Source organism: Chiloscyllium plagiosum, chromosome 9, assembly GCF_004010195.1.
Source record: "Chiloscyllium plagiosum isolate BGI_BamShark_2017 chromosome 9, ASM401019v2, whole genome shotgun sequence".
NCBI lineage: Eukaryota > Metazoa > Chordata > Chondrichthyes > Orectolobiformes > Hemiscylliidae > Chiloscyllium > Chiloscyllium plagiosum.
Genome location: NC_057718.1, coordinates 16,468,096 through 16,491,167, shown reverse-complemented (window position 1 = coordinate 16,491,167; position 23,072 = coordinate 16,468,096). Strand labels below are relative to the sequence as shown.

General features: G+C 37.4%; 1 protein-coding gene across 7 annotated transcripts in view; it reads right to left on the bottom strand.

The window, feature by feature from the left end:
- Positions 1–1,315: 1,315 nt before the first annotated feature.
- Positions 1,316–23,072, bottom strand: part of LOC122552657 (RAC-gamma serine/threonine-protein kinase) — a 482,101-nt gene continuing 460,344 nt past the window's right edge. For all 7 annotated transcript variants that reach the window (XM_043695471.1, XM_043695470.1, XM_043695472.1 and 4 more), the window contains 3 exons: positions 16,189–16,276; positions 12,573–12,675; positions 1,316–3,276 (listed from right to left, as the gene is read on the bottom strand). In XM_043695471.1, coding sequence (XP_043551406.1) covers positions 3,191–3,276; positions 12,573–12,675; positions 16,189–16,276 — 277 coding nt within the window. In that variant the 3' untranslated portion in view covers positions 1,316–3,190. The remainder of the gene's footprint in view (positions 3,277–12,572; positions 12,676–16,188; positions 16,277–23,072) is intronic.

Sequence of the window (23,072 nt, the reverse complement as noted above, 5' to 3'; positions counted from 1 at the left end):
ACTCAATAATGCAGAACCTCCATTTAACAAAATATCGTGTACCAGGAAAGATGACTTAATACATTTGACTACCAGTCCTACAGAACAAAAGGCATCAGGTACAATTACTAATTTAGTAAAACAGAATACTGCAGATGTTGGAAATCTGAAATATGAACAGAAAAGCACTGGACAAATTCACGTCTGGCAGCATCTGTGAACAGATACAGAGTTAATGTTTTGAATAAAATATGACTTCTTCAGAACTCAAAGGGGGCTGAAATTGTGCCTTTTATGTTTTGTCAGTGGTGGAAGGAAGAACAAGTGAAAAAGATATAACAATTATTAGTTTGAATTGCGTTCCTGTCTTCAGCCTGAATAGCAAGGAATGCTATAATCAGTTTTAGTCTGGACAAGGGAGGAAACAAGAACAAAACCAGGGTATTCCCAGTTCTAATCATAGATTTGGATGAACTTAAGGTTTCAAGCATCCTAAAACTCATCATGAGTTTATATGTGATTTAAAAACACAGTCTGTTGACATCAAAAGAAAGACAAGGGTCAATTTTTTCAGGAAAACATTGGGGGAAATTCTGCAAAATATTACACAATGAAAGTAATAAAACTTCAAACAAACATACATTAGAGACCAATCAATCTTGGCAATCTATAATGACTTCATAAAAGTAATAAATAATGTTGATCTCAGAACAATTCAAATTTTCAAAACCCAAAAAAACAGGTAGCAGGTTTTCTATATGTAGTGATAAAATCCACAGATTGGCACTGCTAAGAAAATATCAAGTACTTGAACATTTACTGAAAAGCATCAGCTGTTTTTATGTACAGTTTGGAAAAAATGAGTATCCATTATTCCAACTTCATCCAGCTATTTGAAAATACTGCAAGGACTTTCATTGATCAACATTTTAGTACCCTGAAAAAGTTCATGATTTATTATCTGATTTACAGTTGCATCAACCCAGATAATTAGAATAGATGAATGTTTCATTTAGAGATTCTAAAAACTCTAAAACTACAATATTCATGAATAGAGTGAACAGTATCCTCTTTCTTTTGCTAAAACAGAGAAAAAACAAATCATATTTCTAGTATTTAAAATAATCACTTCAAAAAACCTAAGAAATTTTTGAATGTTGAATTTGGAATCACAGAATAAAATTTTGGTTGAAAGGTTTGAAAATTAGTAGCCCTAGAAATATTTTACTGTATTTTATATATCAGTGTTCAATCCAGTATTTTGAAGAGATATCCCCAACAAATTATACATGCTACTGCTATACAGACATGACATATGGTAAACAATCAAAATTAATAAGTAGTAAGACTACACAACCCAATAGCGGATTGACGTAGTGCTTTATTTAAGCAGTCTGTAAGAAGGAAAATAATGTGCATCCCTATCATATACATTTATGTGTAAAAATACTAAGGATGTACAGTGTACAAAACATTTTGTTGCAGTTTTTCACATCCTTGTGGGTCTTATACTTAAGGAAATAAACAGTTAAATTTTACCAACAGTAATACAGTTCACTAAGTCTTAGTCCCTTCTGCTTACAATTCTTAACCATATGACTAGATCTTTATGCATTTAATGATAGAACTAGCAAGGTCAAGAACTTTCACAAATCCTAGGCTACACAGAGGCAAAAGTAATGACCAATTTAAGATTTTAAAATAAATACTTTACATCTTTTTCATGCTCATCTGTAATACACTACTGGTAGCAGATACAGGAAGTTCTATTTTAGACAGTACAAATAGTAGCAGCAAAGTGTGTACACTGAGGTGTAATATATAGACCCTGCAGTTAGTAGAGGACCTCACCTTTCACCTTGCCAATATACTGTGGTAGCAATGCATTGCCCCAACAAGGAGTGGCAAACCTTGTGAAGCGGCAATTAAGGTGAATACATGTGTTTAGTCATAAAAGCATTTAGATTCAAAATGCCACAGGAATGTGACAACAAAATGGATTAGTGTTAAAGCAAAGCTATGGAATCTTCACAATCAAACAGGAATGGCCTGTTTGGCTAAAGATGGCTGCAGTACAAGAGGGCATACTCAATCAGGAAAGGTCATTTCAAAATGAATCCTTGAAGATCTAGACTTTGCTTAGCTTACTGGTTTTCATTTACTTCTTACGCAAAACACAAAATCTTATGGATTAACAGTTTGAAAACCTTGTCCAAAAAAAAGACTAGCATTGTACAGTTGATCAACCACCATAATCAATAAACTTTTAGCAATAACCGTTCACTGATGGTGGAATGTATCTGACACAAACGATTGTTACTACTAAAAATAAATACTACATTTTTTTTAACATGTGTACATTCAAACTTAACACCAGAAAAAAAAAGCTAATTCAGAAGTTTACAGGCAAACCTTGCTGTTCACCACCAAGACTGGCGGGGCATAAATATTCTACCCACAAGTTTGGTGAAAATCATACATTTGAATTTATGCCTGTCAATATCCTTCAGCCATCATAAAACACGTGCAGACAGAAGTGCAGGGTATCCAAGGTTGTAAAAAAAATCTGCGATTGCACTTGTTTAGTCTATAACAAGTCAGTTGAGCTAACTCAAGTTGAGCCTTCACTTACATGGGTTGGTACTAACTTTAATATTGACAGGGATTGAGTCCTGACAGTTGATCACAAATTCCCAATTTCAGCCAACTGTTAATGACACCAGCTCATTTCTTCAGTGATATGTCTAACAAAAATCTTCCATACTTGCCTTACATCACAAACAAATGCTTGCTATGAACAGCAATGAATATAACAAAAAGTACACCAGTTGCATCAGATGCTTAAATTTCATTTTTTGTCATTATTGTGAAATTTTGCCAAATGCCTTCTTCAGCGTCCATTAAACCTCGGTTCCATTGACAGGCTGAAATGCATTAATGCTGCATCATGTACAGTACATCCTATTAGGACTTCATTTGTTTAAAAATACTCTTTGCAGGACATTATGTCAAAATAGTAGGAGGTAACAGCTTGAATCTCCAGACTGACATTTAGATTCATGCAAAAAACATTCAACTCGAAATGATTCCTGAAGATGCCCTGTCTCTGAAATCAAGTATAGCTCAAACTCTTATTGTTCAGGAATGATTTCCAGTGATACACCATGACACAGCTGAGCAGCAAAAAAAAACAGAAAAAAAACTTGATGGCCTATTCTCTTCCACTAGCAGAGTATGAGAACTGGGGAAAATGTGGCCGTCTTTCATTGTCCATGCAGTCCATACCATCCTCATCATCTATGAACAATAGATAAAAGAAATAATTCTTCAGACATTTACTTCACAATAACTGCAGTCAATTTAATTCAGAACTTTATCTCTTATAGATTTTTTAAGCATTTCTTGAAGAGTGAACCGTTTATTTTTCTTACAATTATACGTCCCACAGGGCATATTAAAAATTATTTCAGCAAACCGTACTGATTGACGAATAGAACCTAGTTTTAACTGTACATTTAAAAATCCAATAACAATGACTAAATATACTTGCCAAGTTGTAAAATGAGAAATATTTAGAACTATCATTTACATGATTTGAAAATTTCACGATAAACTAATAAATATCCAATTTGCCAAGGCACCAGTGTAAAATAGCTTTTGGTTATTAGGCCAATAGGCTAGTGAATAGTTACATGCACAGAGATAGATTTTCAAGCTTCTAACATAGATGTACAGCATGGAAACAGACCCTTCGGTCCAACCCATCCATGCCGACCAGATATCCCAACCCAATCTAGTCCCACCTGCTAGCACCCGGCCCATATCCCTCCAAACCCTTCCTACTCATATACCCATCCATTTAAATCTGTAAGACAAGTAAAAGAAATAAATAATATTCTACCCAATTTAAGTTGAGCCATTTCAAAACCTGCATTCATTTGGTATTATCTGAAATTTAGCATTCATTTTATAATCATATTATTCATAATATATTAACACAGGTTTTGTTTAATACAGATTGGAGACTTGTGGAAACAGCGTACAGATAAATTAATTTGTACTAATTGAGGTAACCTTAAAACATCACTTATCAAAGCACTCAATATATTTTAAAGGAAAAGATTTAACAAATTAATTTTTGTCAAAATTCTTCTGAAGGAAGTTCACTGATTGGGGGATGGGGATAAAAATAGCCGATGCCTAACCTTTGACCTCTTGTGTTACAAACTGTTTCTGTATTCAATCTTTGCTCTCAGTTGTTTGAACTTTATGAGTGAAGTGCTGCTCTCAGAGGTTATTGCATATGGATTAAGATGCTATTCTGTTTCTATATTGAAAATAAATGTTCTTCCAGCACTTGGAGATCTGTATTGGCAAATGTATTTCTAAAATTTCAGGATAGTTTTAACTTTTCCTAAAATTCTAGGTCAATGCAGTATATTCATTCACATCCTTTAAAAGTCTTGAACTAATATGAATGTGGTGCAAAGAATGGATACATAAAGCATGATATAAAATAAAATACAACACTATATGAAATTAATATAGTCATGCATCAGTTGATCTTTTTATTCTTTTGGTGTGTGAATTCTAATAATGTCTTAATGTCACTACATACTCTTTCACTCTGATAGATATTTTCATGTGTTGAGTCAGCAGCAGGTATAATTCCTTTAAAAGGTGCAGAAATTAGCTATGTCGGAATGAAATCCTACATAATTCAACATATCCTTATCCTACTGGTTGCTACAATGGAAGGAAATTTTAGGCACATCTTATAATGAACAGAATAAGCGTTTTTTCCTATTACTACAAAATAAATTGGTACATATTGCTAGCCAAAATAGGACAGAGAATTTCAATAGATAGATGTAGAATCTTAAGTGTGTAAGAGCTGCAATTTAGCTTGTATCATTGAAGTATACCTTGGCGGTTTAGGATGACTTGCTTCTATCTTAAAAAGGAATTCTCAGGTGACTGACGAATATAATACGCGACCTAGTCTGTTAGAGGTGGGACAGAGTGGTTTGAGAGAACAGGAAGGTGGGATGCCTGGATTGCCATGTGCTCCTTTCTCTATTGAAACTTGACTTCAGCTTGCCATCAGCAATGAGATGTATACATCTTTCCAAAATGTTTACTTTCCATTTTGGCTAGTCTTGAGACAGGGTTTTCCAGATGTTAATGGGGATGCTGCTTTTTTTCAAGAAAGTTTTGAGGGTGTCCTTGAAGCATTTCCTCTGACCTCTTAGGACTCCCGTGCCTTGTCAAAGCTCCAAGTAGAGTGATCACTTCTAAAGTCTGTCAGGATTACAGATGACGTGGCCTGCCTTGTGGAGGTGAACAAGCTTGGTTAATTCATAAGTACACTGACACTGTACTCCTATGCTGGCAATGGATTTGTAGGATCTTGTGAAGGCACCACTAGCTGTACTTCTCTATGGTTTTGAGGTGTCTGCTGCTTTGATAACCCAGGGTTTGGGGTGGCTGCGGGGCAGAGAGGGGGTGGGGGAAGGAGGAGGAAATTGCAAGAGACAGCAAACAAGGGAGAGAAGGAGGGAGCAGAGAGAGAAAGGAGGAGGTTGGTGTGTCATCATCATTGGCAATCACTCACTAATGAATATGACTGACCACCTACGATATGCTTCGTCTTTCAACTATTCAGTGCAAGGCCACTGTTCTCATAACCTCAGTGAAAGTGTTGACAATGTTTTGGAGTTTGGCCTCAGAGTGTACACAGCCGCTAGTAAGCTAGAGGATAAGATAGAATCTGGCCTGGAGGAGGCAGAGGTCAAATAGTTCTTATTTGTTCTATAGGTTAGATGATTCCAATAGCAAGCTTGCTAAGGGTGAGATAGAACATTGCAGCAAGGAAAACAGAGAGGAATTTATCTCATCAAGATGAAAAATATGCAAACGTTTACCATCAATTGGTTAACTAGAAGATAATGTTGAGTCACACTGTTGGTACTGATGCTGAGATCGTAGAAATAAATTTAAAACCCAAAACAAGTTATTGGCTTTCCTGAGAGGCACTGAAAAATGTGTTGCTGGAAACACATTGCTGGACGTTTCAGGCAAAAGCCCTTCTTCAGGAAAGAAGGCCTCTGAGACCTGAAGAAGGGCTTATGCCGGAAACATCAATTCTCCTGCTCCTTGGATGCTGCCTGACCTGCTGTGCTTTTCCAGCAACACATTTTTCAGCTCTGATCTCCAGCATCTGCAGTCCTCACTTTCTCCTTTCCTGAGGCACATCAGAATGAACAGTGGAATATAAAATCAACTCCAACTTTTTTCAGGTGAGCAAATAATCATTTAAATAAAATGCCCTTCAGCATTGATTAACCAATCTGCAATTATTAAGGCATCCAATAAATTGAACCATTCCTGTTAACTCTGTTTCTACTAATGACCTAAGTACACATCATTTGCTTGTGTGTTCACAATTAGATCAATACATTATTTTCTAATATGAAACTCAGTTTTGACATCTGGAATTGTCAAAATGTACAAGGACATCTTTATAAATACTGTAATACTCTACTGTGGTTAGTGTTGTTCTTCATGGTTGACACTGCATCTTTTTGAAAAATATTTTTCACAGTGTGGGGAATGCTGTTAAGGCCAGCATTTGTTTTCCATTCCCAATTGTCCTCAAGAAGGTTGCAGTGAGCCAATTCTTGAACCTCAACACTCCATTCAACAAAATGACTTGCTAGGCCTTCTGAGAAGTCAGTTAAGAGTAAATCACATTGCTGTGGGTCTGGAGACACACATGATGGTCTGGACAGCTAATTTCCTTTCCAAAGAAAATTTCAGATTTATTGATTAACTGAATTTAAATTCTACCAGCTGCTATGGTAGAATGTGATATGCATTTCCAGGCCTGAATTAGTAGTCCAGTGACATTGCCATTATATTAGTGTCTCCACAAAAAGACTGAATGGAATAGTAGTCTAGTATCAGATTATCAATTATCAAGTTATCAATCTCAGAGAGTTTGGATTTAATTAGACAAGTATAGAATATCTTTGCTGCCATGTTGAATAATTTGAGTGGCTTAAAACTTTTGACTAGACTAAGGGAAAGACTTAATAAAAATATTTTCTTGACGTAGATTAATGGCCTACACTTGGATGTACAGGATACAATTTTAAAATCCTGCTGGTAACAAAAAATGTGGAAATATTGTGAATTGAGAGAAGGGCAGTAAAGGACTTCACACAGATTACAGATAGGTTACTGGAATGGTTGACATATGGCAAATAAAATTTAACAGAGAGAAGTGTGAAGTAGTACATTTTGGCAGGAAACACAATGAGCCATTATAAAGGAATGGGCACAATTTTAAATAGGGCGAATGTGCAGAGGAACATGAGGGTATATACACAGAAATAATTGGGCTTTGCAAGGCAGTTTGAAAATATAGTTAATGAAGTGTTTCTTTTATTATTCACCTGTGGGACATGGGCATTACTGGCACAGCATTTATTGCCCATCTTTAGTTGCCTTTGAGAAGCCTTCTTGAACTGGTGCTGTCCAGTAGATCCACAATATTGTTAAGGAGGGAATTCCAGGGTTTTGTCCCAACAATACTGAAAGAATAACAATATATTTCCAATATGGGATGATGAGTGCCTTGGAGGGAAACTTGCAGATGGTGGTGTCCTCATGTATCTGTGTCCTTGTCCTTCTAAATGGTAGTGATCATGGGTTTGAAAGGTGCTGTCTAAGGATCTTTGGTGAATTTCTGCAGTGCACCTTGTAGATGGTACACACTGCTGCTACTGTTGATGGTGGAAGGAGTGGCACCAATCAAGCTGGCTACTTTACATGGATGGCGTCAGGGAAGTATTGCCTCATCCGGGCAAGTGAGACATTGAGATGAGGCAATAATTGGCTGGGTTGGGTTTATCCTCATTTTTGTGTACAGCTCACATGTGGACAACTTTCCACATTGTCGGGTAGATGCCAATGTTGTAGCTGTACTGAAATAACTTGGTTAAAGGCATGACAAGCTGTGGAGCACAAGTCTTCAGTACAACTGCTGGAATGATGACAGGGTCCATAACCCTTGCTGTATCTAGTTCCTCCAGCTGTTACTTTGTATCACATGGTATAAAACAAATTGGCTGAAGACAGGCATCTGTGTTGCTGGGGATGTCTATAAGAGGCAGAGATGGATTATCCTGTTGGTAATTCTGGCTGAGGATTGCTATGAATGCTTCAGTCCCATCTTTTGTACTGACGTGCTGGGTTCCCCATTTTGATGTTTTTATTTTAGATTATCAGTATCCACAATGTTTTGTATTTAAAAGTTATGAAGAACTATCTCAAAATTTTGATTTCACCCCAACTGGTGGACTCTACCCAATTTGTGAACTGCACTTTAGGAAGACTGAGACAATGAGATGATACAGAAAAGCCTTATGAGAATATTTCCCTAGGCTGCAGCCAAGTAGTTGGATTTAGGTTGATGGGGTTTGTTCTCAGAAAACAGAAGTTTAAATTGAGGCTTGATATGAGGGTTTAAAATCATGAGGAGTCTAGGGTTGAGAACAAGAACACATCAATTTCCAAGTAATTAGCAAAAGAACCAATAACAAGTGGTTAGGATCTGGAATGCACTACCTGGATATGTGGTGGAGGTACTTCTTTAAAAAAAATGAGATAAATAACTAAACAGAAAAAAATCTGTAGGCCTACAGGATGAAAGTGGGACTACTTTAGCTGCAGAAAGTCAGCTCAGATGTGCAAAGCTGAAACACCTGTGCTGTTACCATTCTGTAATTCTAATTTCACCTTTAGATTAGAAAATGGAGAGCATTCATGGGAAGGTTTTAAATTTCTTCTGCGATGTGATCATGCTGTAATCAGAAGGATGGTGGAAATTCAGTCATTATGAAATTCTTACTGATCACCGTATCTCACTACGCTATCAATATCTAGCAAGGGCTCAAACGTACACTTGTCAGTTGTCTAAAAGCGAGCTGGTTACAATTCTTCTTTATAGAAGGGTCATCAAAGAGCTTGGGTTTCCTTGGGGATAGAATCAGTTCCAGAATGCACATCTCAGAACAGAGAGAACTCTGAGAGAGATCCCATAATTTAATGCCTGGGGGAAGCAAGCGTTATTTCAGAAGTCTGGTGCATTTATGAGAACTGGAATCTGTGTAGCGTTAGTTCTTTTCAGCTCCACAAGCCAACGGAAATAACAGACTTGCATTTATAAATCACCTTTCACAATCTCAGAAATTCAAAGTGCTTTAAGCCAATGAAGTATTTTTGAAGTGTCATCATTCTGATGTCGGACACACAACAATCACAGCACAGCAAGGGACCATAAACAAGAATGCGATAAACAACCAGATAATCTGTCACGGACTATTTATGCTCAACAGTTGAGTTCAGGCATTTGTTCGCAGCTCCTAGTACTTCGTCCCATGTCATTTACCTAATAAAGCAATTAGTACCATTCATTCAACATTACCCAGGCTTGGTATAGTGACACCAAAAGAAAAGTTAATCAGGAGTTGTTGTTTAAAGCACACGCATAAATAGTCAATCAAACTAGACTATTTTGGAATATATTACCTGTAGTTAAATCAGAGAACTTAGATATAGCAAGAACATCAAATGTTAACTCTTTATGAGATATTTCGCATTGTATGTCTAAAATGTCTAGAAATTTGGCACTGTTCCATACAAATTTATGGTTAATATAATTCGTGATTGGTCAATGATCTGTGTAAATTTCATAGGATATTTTTACACATCACAATCAATTAAAAAATCCACATAAGAGTTAATCAAGCCACAATTTAAGAACGCTTGGCTCATAAAATGTAATAATTGTACAAAATCATGATTGTACAAATGTACAATCATGTGTTTTTATCTCAGAATGTTACTTCACTTAAGTTTTAGATAATTTACTCTGATACAAAACTTGTGAAGTAAAAATGAATTCATTTCGCCACACAAAAGCTAAATTGTAATTACAAATTTAGTAATTGTCACAGTTTGTGGTAAATTAAACCTATATTTTTAAATAGAGGTATTATGTTTTCAAAATTGTAGCTTGATTAACTCTTGCTTATATGACATGCTCTGGAAGCCAAATTATGTAGATCATATGAACACACAAGTCCTTCGAAGCAGACCATTCAATCTCTTGAGCCTGCTACACCATTCAAAAAGATCACAGAGAATCTGATTATAAATTTAAGTCCTCATTCCTGTTTACTCCTGATAACCTTTAACCTCTTGCTTAATAAGAATCAATCTACCCTCTGCCTTAAAAATATTCAAGGATTCCGATTCCAACATCTTTTCAGCAAGAACGTCCCAAAGATTCACAACTCAGAGAAACAATTTTAGTTTTAAATGGCTGATCTTAATTTTTAACAGTGACGTTGAGTTCTAGATTTTCCTATAACAGAAAACATTCCACATCTATCCTATCAAGATCAGCATTCCCCTGTTGTTTTTCTTCTAGGCAGACCCATGAGGTGGGTGCATGACAGTTCCAGAATTGGAAGTCAATGCTGCAGTCCACATCAGCACACCAATTGTCGTGTGTGGACCTCTAAGTGGCTGTACACGCATGCAACTTAGAGGGGACATTGGTTAAGATCCCTCAGGATCTCCTGTGGTTCAATCAAGTTGTGTCGTACTCTTATAAACTTCAGTTTAGATTGTCCAACCTTTCCTCATTATAAGACATTTACCCACCAACTACAAGCAATCACAATGTGATCAATCACTAACTGTGTTGGCCATAAAACTTTATGAAAGAATGCCAAATAGTAATGGACAGTGAAGAAGGTCATCTCAGAGTACAATGGGACTTTGATCAGATGGGCTGATGTGCCAAGGAATGACAGAAGAAGGCTAATTTAGATAAATGTGAGGTGTTACATTTTGGTAAGGCAAATCAAGGCAGGACATATACATTTAATGGTAGGATCCTGGGGAAAGTTGCTGAACAAAGAGACCTTGGGGTACAGATTCATAATTCCTTGAAAATGAAGTTGCAGATACACAGGATAGTGAAGGTGGTGTTTGGTACACTTGCCTTTATTGGTCAGTGTAAAGTTGGGATGTCGTGTTGCAGCTGTGCAGGACATTGGTTAGGCCACTTTTGGAGTACTGCATTCAATTCTGGTCTCTCTGCTATAGGTAAGATGTTGTTAAACTTGATAGGGTTCAGAAAAGACTGATGAGGATGTCGCTGGGGTCGGAGAGTTTGAACTACAAGGAAACGCTGAAAATGCTGAGGCTGTATTCTTATAGAGGTTTATAAAACCATGAGGGGCATGGATAGGGTGAATAGCCAAGGTCTTTTTTCCAGGATAGGGGAGTCAAAAATAGATGTCACAGGTTTAAAGTGAGAGGGAAAAGATTCAAAAGAGACCTAAGGGGCAACTTTTTCACGCAGAAGGTATGGAATGAGCTGCCAGAAGAGGTGGGGCAGAGGCTGGTACAATTACAACATTTGAAAGGCACCTAGATTGTTACATGAATAGGAAGGGTTTAGAGGGATATGGGCTAAATGCTGGCAAATGGACTAGATTAATTTAGAATATCTAGTCACCATGAATGAGTTGGACCAAAAGGTCTGTTTTTATGTTATATAACTCTGTTTTTATGTTATATGACTCTATTCAAAATTAATTTAAAATGACTTGCTTTACACTGTTCTCACTATTAAGGACATTGGCAAATCTGAAGGACAGAACTTTATGCCCCCTTGCTGGTAAGTTTGGCAGAGTTGGTGGCTTAGCAGCCGCTGGATGGTATTCCCACTGTCCCGATTTGTCTGCAATGTTATATAGAGGGTTGCTTCCTACTTGGCCTCAACTTTGGCAAAGCACTCTGCTTGCGCCTTGGACAAGAAGTGGTGTGGGACACCTCTTCCTCTCATTTGGTTTCTGAATCAAGACTGCCACTCCTTGACCTCTCAGATCCCCTTCTTGTTGTGGGACCCTTAAACTTACCCAATCCTGAACTCAGAAACTAGCAACTGCTTGTGATCATAGTCCTGGCCACTGCTTCCAGTTGGATTGCAAGGCTATTGGCTAATCAGATTGGCTGGCAATTCTGAGGTGGTACTTCAATTTCTAGCCAATTAACACTCATGCCTGTTGGGCTGTTAAGACCAGTGAGGACACGTTCCTCATCTACTTTTTGCTCGGTATGATAGGAAACTGTGCCTTTCAAAAATTCTTGCCCATAGAAATAAGAAAAAAAAACATTGTTCGTTATCAGTTCCATTGTCCTGCCTTTCTTGCAAGCTGCTTTAGCAATGCTTATTTATGTTCATTTGCTCTGTTCTTCTCATTACAGTAGAATGAAGCCAAAGATGATAAGTGGAATGTAGTTTAAGGATTACCAAATTACAGTCAAACATGGCTGGAAATAAAATTCTAACACCTCAGTTTTCAGAAAGCTGAAGGTTAAAGGTTAGCATTTTACAAAAAGGGCACATAGTAAGCAGGAACCACTTTCAGAAACTAATGGTGTCAACTGAACAATACTTTTATAAATAATGCAGAAAGAATTTTTACTAACTTATTTGCAGTAGTACTTACATTTTTCAGGAGGAGTTATTGTAATGGTTTGGGCTGTAAATTCTTCATCAAAATACCTTGTATCTGTCTCAGAAGAAACCTGAGGTTTAAAAGGAGGTAAAAGCTAAAAGAGAGAAAGGGGAAAATAAACAGATACAAATTATTATTGATAGAGCCAAACACTTCTGCACTATTCAAATGACCACAGTCACACAAATCATGACTATACACATACAAAGATGTTTAAGACATAATTATGAACTATTACAATCTTGGAAATAGTTACAATTTAAGGGACAAAAAAAGCTGAAACCTCAGTTACTTACTGAAAGATAGAAGCTACAATATTACATGTTTAAAACAGAAGTGATTTGAGTCAAACAAAGCAAGCACCAAATATTGACTTAGGTATCCACTAATATTGTAACTTTGGTAGATTCTGAATTTTAAATGCAACATGCAAATTTCAGTCAATTAGAATTACATATTAAAGAGCAATGCAAAATTCTCCAAGTTGCCTCAGCAGCTCACTCAGCGTATAAGTCATCAAACAATGACTAAATCTGTCAAAGATCTGCTTTGCTTGTATGCTTTGCTTGTAGCTACTGTCATTCCAGGAGCACAACTAACCCAAGTTTTAAAGGCAAGATATTCACCAAAAATTATAAGTTTGCACAGAACTATCTCAGATTGGTCTTGACTTTTTGGTGGATGTTCGGAAAGAAAAGGTTAGTTTCCTTTTCCTTTATAGTCTGTCTCAAAAGATACAAAGGAGTTAAATGTAGGCCATTAAAAACAAATAGAAAACAGTAGGTCTCTGTAACTAATCTGGCAATCTTGATTAGACAAAGGAAGATTCTAGCATACAAAATTCCATCTTGTTGCTTCTAAAGCTTCAACTGATATCCATATAAATTGTACAGAATTCAGATATATGACTTAGCTTTACAACAAGACCTTCACTATGTAGTTGAAGCCAGGCATTTGCAGCTGAAAATTCACCCCAAGAACTGTACATTTTTACAATATATTTGGCTGTACAAAACAGGTGCAAGTAACGTAAACCTCCATCACCAATATCTGAATTGATTAAACTGTCTTTCTCATTAGTCAGATCTATTTTCTTTCTAATAAAGACCAGAGTGCAGAAAACAAAATCAGTATTGCCAATTTACATAGCCAGCAGAGAATGAGAAGCAAAAGACATTAATCGATGGTGCTTCTATATTACACTAGTCCCACCCTGACTATTTCTAGGTGCCTACAAAGAAAATATTCTAAACATTTTTCAGGATTCATTCCAAACTTTGAAAAGCACGATGTTAAGAAAACATATTGGCAACTCACTAATAAGTCTTATCAGACTATATAATGTAATGAAAAAAAGTCAAAACCTATCAAAACTACAGGTTTTTTTGAAGATGCAGATTTGTTGCACAGTGATTTTAATGTTGATATTTGGGAGCTTCACATCAGCATCTGGACCTGACCCATATTCAATCTCTCCAGTGCCTTTTCTCAGAAACAACAAATCAGATTTAAGACAAAAGACTTCAAAGCATTTCCCTGACCTTGCCTGTGCATTGTATGTTTACTTTTTAATAAATGTACTAAATTCTGAGGGGGTGGGTAATACACCTCATATATCTATTTAATTAAATCAGAAGTTTTACTGCAATATCTTAAACTCAATACTCCTTCAACTCTTCACACTTGTTCATAATTATCTTAAAAACGACAATTGAGATAATTTTCATGTCCAAAATACAAAATACAGAAAAACACATTTAAAAATATTCTATCTGTACATCCATCTCCCAAAAATTGCTGACATGCTTAAGTCTCTTTCGCGATATTGGCAAAAAAAATCTCCCAAATGCATCACTGAATACACTATGCATTTCTCTGTATTAAATGTTACCAACAATATTGCAAATGGGATGTGGCACAGACAGAGGCCAGAGAGGGATGGGGCATGGACACAAGGTTCACAGTGGGGTCATGGCATAGACAAAGGGTCTGTAGAGGGAATGTGACACAGACAAAGGCCTGCAGAGGGTGCAGGGAGGTCTAGAAAGGAAGGAAGAGAGAGGGAAAAGAAGATGACCTATAATGTGGTGCGTTAGGGGAAACACAAGTCAAAAATGGAAAATAGAACTGTAAAGGGTGGAAAAGTTATTTATTAAGGAAACATTTGCTCCTAATTTCGCCTGTTGACTTGTGTCGATTTGGATACTGCAGTTCTGGATGTAAGTTTGGTCGCTGAGCTGGAAGATTCATTTTCAGATATTTCATCACTATACTAGGTTACATTATCCAATCAACTAGAACAACACACCCATCCTGGGATAAGCCAAATAGAGATATGCATAAGAATTTATAGAAGCTTGGCATTCCAACTGGAACTCTATCAACAAACACATCGACTTGGACCCCATTTACCGCCGTCTGAGAAAAAGACCAGGAAATGACATCACCAACCCAAGGAAATCTGAACCCATAAACAGAAAGCAGGTCATAGCACCAGTGCTTCACCGGAGTTCAGATTTTGATCATTGGAGATATCGATGAATTCTTCTAACTCCAAATTCCCCAACTATCAGCCCAAATACAGATGGTGTTATTACTAAGTGAATCGCCAAATGAAGGAGTTAGTGACACTGAAAAAGAAGTCCCTAGCTTGAGGTCCCTCGTGTACCCCAGCTGCTGTCCTGTTTATGATGAAATAATGTAGCCAAAACCAGAGTTTAACACTGGGATATTTCAGATCGGTGCAGTTGTATAGTGTGCAGTTATATATTAACTTGGCTGGTAACTGAGCTTCATAAAATATTAAGAGATTTCAGACATAGAGTCATAGAGATGTACAGCATGGAAACAGACCCTTCGATCCAACCCGTCCATGCCAACCAGATATCCCAACCCAATCTAGTCCCACCTGCCCTCCATATCTCTCCAAACTCTTCCTATTCATATACCCATCCAAATGCCTCTTAAATGTTGCAATTGTACCAGCCTCCACCACTTCCTCCGGCAGCTCATTCCATGTATGAAAAAGTTGCCCCTTAAGTCTCTTTTATATCTTTCCTCTCTCACCCTAAACCTATGCCCTCTAGTTCTGGACTCCCCAACCCTAGGGAAAAGACTTTGCCTCTTTATCCTATCCATGCCCCTTAGAAATTTCAACCAGAAACTCACATGGTCGTTATGATTAATATTATCATCAAATTAGAAATAGAGCTACAAATTGAAAGTGAAAAAGAAATACTATATTTAATGTGAATGGGCTAATTAATAAATACCTGACACTTGAAGTTTAAAAAAACCTAAATTAAGGTGTTAGCAAACTTCAGTTTTTCAGCTTTTGGATAAAATGTTACTGCTTCAAACAGATTCCAACTTGCTCAGAGCAGCAATTCAATGGAAGGAAAACAATATAAATATTTAAGATTTCAAATTAACGAACATAATTTGAATCAAGCAAATTGCTAACTACAAGAAAATATTAAGTATTCAGATATCTCAAATTGAGATTTGCTTTAATCAATATTGTTATTCCAACTGCTGATTAATGAAACCATTAGCTGACTGACCTGGAGGTGATATTGCTAGGAATGGATGAATGAAGTACACCAACCTTTTTGTCATAAACATCTTGCCAGTTAATTCCACTAAAAAAGCTGTGCTGCATGATGTCCTTTGCATCTTCTGGACCTCCACCAAGCCTGAAGGCAAAAAAAAATTGACAGTTCATATCCAATTTGTCAAAACAATTCTCATTCACTCCTTAGTGATTCTATTATATAGTTTGGTAAGTTGCAATATAATTGATTGTTTTACTTGTCATTAATAATCACCTGATAATAATGAAAATAAAAACAGAATGGAATTGATCTTTATTTTTCAAAAATATGTATTTTTTGGAAGTTTACCAATTCTTTTATTCTTTTATCAAGTTACGGTTGCCAGCTGCTAAGCAAATTATAATGCAATGTACGACTCTCAATCCACCATGAAAGCTCATCAGCTCTGGGTGTTGAGAATGTACAACTGTAAACCCCGGATGAGATTTCCTCCAATAAATAAATTCTGTCCTTTTATTTAGTATTAATAATTATTTGGCAAGCTAAAATGTTGCTTTTGGAATTTGAAATGAATGGTACAGTGAAGCAGCATTCTGGCACAATGGACCTTCAGGAACAGAGCCAGAAAGGCTGTGGTCCGCTACTGTACTGCCTGGCAGTTAGTTACAAAATGTTAAGTCAGAGATGAGATCATCACCTAAACAGTTTTGACTAAGGAGACAAAAATTAAAAATGGGGAGGAGAAAGACACTAGGTTAAAAATATAACCCAGTCCATCCCTGGGTTCTTGATTCAGTTCTAGTTCAGACCTCTGAGATGAAAGTTTGCTTTTATGCTTTCAGTTTTAATATACTACACTACAGCAATGCTTTTGGTAGAAAGGAACAATCTGTCCTGAGGTATCATTTTTTCTGCCTCTAGCTCCTACAAACTATCTTAATTCCTATTAACTATCAATTGCAAATTATCTCTGGAATTGTCCTTATCATCACACTTGGATCTACATAGCAATACTTCATAATGTTGCTACCTAGTAGACAGTTCCCAATATGAGGGGAAATCCAGGACCAGAATTATAGCTTTCTGGATACGTTATTTGGCATTATCACAAACAGAAGACACACACTACATAAATCATTTATTAGCAAGTACTTTCAAGCCAATACCTAGCAGGCATACATCTATACCAAAGGACGATCTGTAACTTGACACTAATGGTCAGTCAGAACCTTAGAAGTCACAAAAGTTACAGGTGTAATAAATAAATCCAAGTTTAATGCATTGGGAGGATGCCTAAATTATAATTAGAGGCATAAACAGATATTTGCAGATTGCTTACTGAGAACAGCAATAGAAGGCAAAAAGAATAAAGTAGCACTTCAACATTACATTAGCTAGATCATGAAGAATTGAAAATCACAAAAGATCCTAAGTAAGATCCACAAGTATTTTACACAAAGGGTACAGAACTTTAACTAGATAACTTATTTTTGCTATTCCTCATGTGGATATGGATGCTGGAAATAAGAACATATTCAAATTCTTGATTAATGCAAATTTGAAGGGCTAAGGAGGAATAAATAATGACCAAAATATAACCCACTCTTAGAATTTATGAATAAAAAGGACAAAACCTGTCAGTTTGAAGGTCAGATTTTTGTGGTGTCAGAAGAAAGCTGAAGTCATTTAAAAATGGAGGGCAGCACTTGATTCTGAGATTCACATCTCCATCCTGGCACCCACAAGTTTAGCTGACACAGAATAAGTATGCAAATAGTGAGCCTATAGCCAGAGCTCATGACTTGGCTGACTCCATTTCCATGCACTTTTATGCAGTCAGGCCAGCTTCTCCATGACTTGTTTCACTGTGCCCAGTCAAGTCATGAATCATACAGTAAGCCTTAGTTTTAAGCTGACTTATTTAGCAGCTTTCATTTCAGCATCATGGACATAACAGGGACAGTTTTTGTACTTAGAACAAGGGCTGGTGCTTTGCTGTGGTTTCATGCTGAAACCAACAGAGCATGCGTGAGCCAATTGGTGCCATCTTGAAGTGACATTTCCTGATTCCCAAGAGACATTCTCACTGATTGCCTTCCAATCACCAGCTTCCCCTTCCCAAAGCTCCAGCTCACTGGTACCACCTCCCAGATGTATTCACTTACTGGACCAGACTTGTGCTCATTGCTCCCCAATCCTCCTCAATCACTCCGCTCATCTCTCCTCCTCACTTCCTGATACTCCCATTTGTATCTCATTGCTTTTCTCTCTCTCAAACTTCGGCTTGCCTCTTGCTGTTCTTCCAATTCCAACCCCCCGACTCCTCCCTCCCATTCCTCCTTATTGCCATTTCAACCCTCCTGTTCACCGCTCATCCCACTTGCCACTCCTCCACCCTCCTCTTATCTCTAGTGTGCTGTCTCATCCAACCACCCTGCCCAATGCTCCTCCATCCCAATTGCCACGCCACCTATCCTGATCCTCCCACTCACCTCTCCTCCCTTCCTGATCCTCCCATCTGCTACTGCCATCTCTCAATTCTCCCATCCACCTTCTCCCAAGTCCTCTCATTCACAGCCAGAGCTCAGGAGAGGAAATGGTGTGACAATGTAAACTTCACAACTTTAAAAATTTCCTGGATTGAAAGAATCAACAATAACTTGCTCTGGAATAAATTGTTTCTTGAGATGAAATAGACAAAGACAAGTTGTAATAGAGAAACTAAAAGCAATTAGCCATGGCTTGGTGAGATTATATAAACAAAATTGCTTTAACACCTCCTTGTTAAACTGGATACTTTATTGCCAAAAGGACCAGGATTTATGGGTGGCACAGTGGTTAGCATTGCTGCCTCACAGCGCCAGAGACCAAGATTCAATTCCCACCTCAGGCGACTCCCTGTGTGGAGTTTGCACATTCTCCCCATGTCTGCGTGGGTATCCTCCGGATGCTCTGGTTTCCTCCCACAATCCAAAAATGTGCAGGTTAGGTGAATTGGCCATGCTAAGTTGCCCATAGTGTTAGGTGAAGGGGTAAATGTAGGGGAATGGGTCTGGGTGGGTTGCGCTTCGGTGGGTCGGTGTGGATTTGTTGGGCTGAAGGGCCTGTTTCCACACTGTAAGTAATCTAATCTAACTTTTTCTACAGAGAATTTAAGGGGTTAATTGCAAGAAAAGCTGTTTTAAACAGATAGCTAAACCCCAAATGCAACAAGGATCGGGGGAGGGGTGGGGTCTACTTCTGATAAGAAGGCAACCTACACACTTGAGGTCTCCAAAAGATTAACCAATGTTGGGAATGAAAGAATCTTTTGAATCATCATAACATCACACCACAAACTCAAAAGAGAGAAAACTGTTATTAGAATTCAACACCAGAACAAGTCAGTAACAGAACTTTGAAGAACAAGACTGAAAAACGTTCAAACACTGGAAGCTTCCAGAGACAAACATGTTGGTGAAATCCTGGCCAGATTCCATCATTAATTGGGTATTAGCCAAGTTGAGTTGCGAGGCTTAACTTGCTTACTTGAAGGATCTTATTTTGGTTGCTACATGCAATAAAGTTTATATCATTGTTTGAGTACTTGATTATGAGATTTCTATAGAAGTAATCAAATTAAAAGGTAACTTGTGATGATTTACCCACAACATTGGCGAATGGGAGGGTTTAGGCAGGCAAATGGCTATCAGGAAGTAAATAGAAAGAGATAGCATATTTCTTTTATTTCTAAAAAAATATTATGCTTTAATAATGTATTATTATTATTTATTGGAAAGGAATGGACTCATAAATATATCCAATTTTACAATAGTTATTATGAGAAAACTAATTTGCTTAAAATTATTTCACTTAAAGTTATACTTTTCATGAATACAGAAGCAAGTATAGTCTGGATTTGGAAACCTTTTGAAAGGCACCTTTGACCAATGTTACTCATCCAAGTACTCATTCATAACTTCAAGCATCCTACACCTTAGAACTCAGCTGCCTCTTTGGCTGCCTCCAACTTGCTTCTCAGAACAAAAATAGCACTTAAAGAGGCACTTTGTCTCCAACCCAGGGCATCATGCTGATAATACAAAAGGTACAAAACTAATGTTTTCTTATGATTGGCTGGGAGCACATGCTGAGAATACACACATTCAGATTTTATTCTCTTTGATTCATTATAAGAGATGGGAAATTCCAGTTTGAAGTATACTGGAAGTGCACTTCTTACCCTCGTCAGTAGCTACATTCATCTGCAATGTATTTCTTACTTTCTTTGGCCTTGCAACATCAAACATTAGTCACTCACTGGTTTCTGCTTTTCACCCCATCACAAACCTTTCTCCTTAGTTCTTTCTCCACTCCCACTGCCCTTCAGTTGCTTAAAATCTATTTCAGTGCATCTCTAAGCTGTCCCAATTCTCATGGAAGGCTACTAACCTGACAGATGCCATTATCTCCAGCATTTTCTCTTTATTCTTCTGGATGTCACAATGTTAGTTTGGTTCTACTGACCATTAAAGGTCAGATCTGAGTGTGGGATTCTGGTGATGGTGGTGGTGTGAAATTGTTGGGGTTCAGCGATGGAATTTGTTGTAAAGGTCTGCATTTTTTTTCACATGTAAACATACAAATTAGGAGTAAGCCACTTGGCCCCTCATGCTTGCTCCAGCTTCCAACAGAATTGTGACTTATCCGATTCGTCCACATTTTATAAACAGATCTTCAGTGAAATGAGCAACTGAAAGGTACAACTGACCCTTCCCATTGCTAAGGAGTCCAGGACTGCACTGATATAATTGGAAATAAAGCTATCAGTGGTCAGTGTTAGAAAATGAGTAGTTGCAAAAGTGGCAGAAGGTCAAATGTTCTGAAAAGTAGTGATAGAAGATAAAACATACTCAATTTTCTTTTGACAAGGAATTGTGAAATTATAGTTCTGTTAATTATCCATCAGATGACGTAGTGCTATTATCACTGGACTGTCCAAAGATCCATGCAACATTCTAGGTACCCAGGTTCAAATGCCATCATGGCAGACGGTGGAATTTGAATTGAAAAGAAAATCTAGATGACCATGTATTTTGATTGATTCTTCACCAATGTCCTTTAGGGGAAAGAATGTGCAGTCCTTACATTGTCTGGTTGACAGCAATGCGGTTGACTCTTAACTGTCTTCTGAAATTATCAAGCAAGCCACTCGATTATATCAACTACTAGAAAGTCTTAATACAAAAGCAATGCCCTCACAGCATTGCGGATCTACCTAAACAAAATGGACAGCAATGGTTGAAGAAACCAGTTCACCATGACCCTTTCAAGGGTTACTAGGGATGGGCAATAAATGCTAATCAAGGCAGCAATGTCCACATCCTCAGACTGTTGATAGTGAGGGATTCAGCAATGTTAATACCATTGAATGTCTTGGGGAGATGTTAAAATGCTTTCTTGTTGGAGATGGTCATTGCCTGGCACTTATGTAGTAGATATATGTGTTCAGAAGCTCACTCAGGGTCAAATATAACTCCAAGGTTGTGATTTTACTGGTTTAGTGTCAGGCTATGGCCAGGAATAGGCTGGAGTTCGTAACTAGGGAGTTGAGCGCATATCAAAAACAATAGCTTCAGTCTTCCCAATATTCAATGGAAGAAAATTTCAGTTCAAAGAACTGGATGCTAGATAAGCAGTTTGTATTGCAGCAAATAGTTGAGAAGTTGAGGTTGTTGATAGTATAGTAGAGCGGGATGCTAATCAGCATGTGAAAGTCAATTCAATACATTTGAGTATCGCAAGTGACATGCAGCATGCAGAGAAGTTTTTTTTGGTGGGTGGGGAAGGAGATGCAAAGACACATCTTTGGGAGAAACTAGACACAACAATGTGGAAGCAAGAAACAAAGCCATCCCACGTGACATCCTAATTTTGATTAGGTAACTAACGAAGGATCACATAAGACCAGTCCCAATCAGCTAGATTGTGGAGAGGCATTGAAGAGGGATGGTTTTAGATTAGATTAGATTACTTACAGTGTGGAAACAGGCCCTTCGGCCCAACAAAACGAAGGATCACATAAGACCAGTCCCAATCAGCTAGATTGTGGAGAGGCATTGAAGAGGGATGGTGTGGTCAACCATGCCCAAAGCTACAATAGATCAAAAAGGATGAGATGGTGCAGTTTACCTTTGTCATAGTCATACAGGGTGTTATTTGTGTCTGATATAGACTGCTTCAGTGCTCTGACAGGGTGGAAACTTGATTGGAGGGATTTAAGTATGGAGTTCTGGGAAAAATGGTCATGGATTTAGGAGGTAACATCATGTTCAAGGATTTGAGAGGAAAGGCAAGTAGGAGAATGTATTGTAGTTTATAATAATAATGAGATCAAGTTTTATTTTGCGGAGATGGATGATGGGAGATATGTTTCAAGAGTGAGAAACACCAATGAAGAGAGAGAAAACAGTTAAAAACATTAATCAAAATGGAAGGCAAGTTAAGCTCGGAAAGGGAATAGTAGATAGGACTGAAACTAGATGTGTGATGTAAAATATCCACTTCTATCAGACATCATTGACCTGAGCTTCTCATTAAATAAAAAATAGATTTTGTCATCTTAAAGAACAAATATTTGTTGAAGTGATAGAATAAATAGTGTTACATGGTGTAATATTTGTGTCCTTATAAAATAGCATAATTAATGCTACAAGAAAGGCAGCAATATTAAAAACAGCATGTTTCTTCACACGCACATCACATTTCATGAGAGATGTAAAACAATCTTAAAATACAATGTGTTTCTCAGCTGCAATGTGAAACCGACAACACACATTTCAATCGCACAATTCTTTGGCCAGTTAAACTCAGGACTTCTGGATGATTAGCAGTTGGCATTGTGTTCTCAAATTATGAAGAAATACCTTAACAGAATAATCTTTAAACGTGACACTTC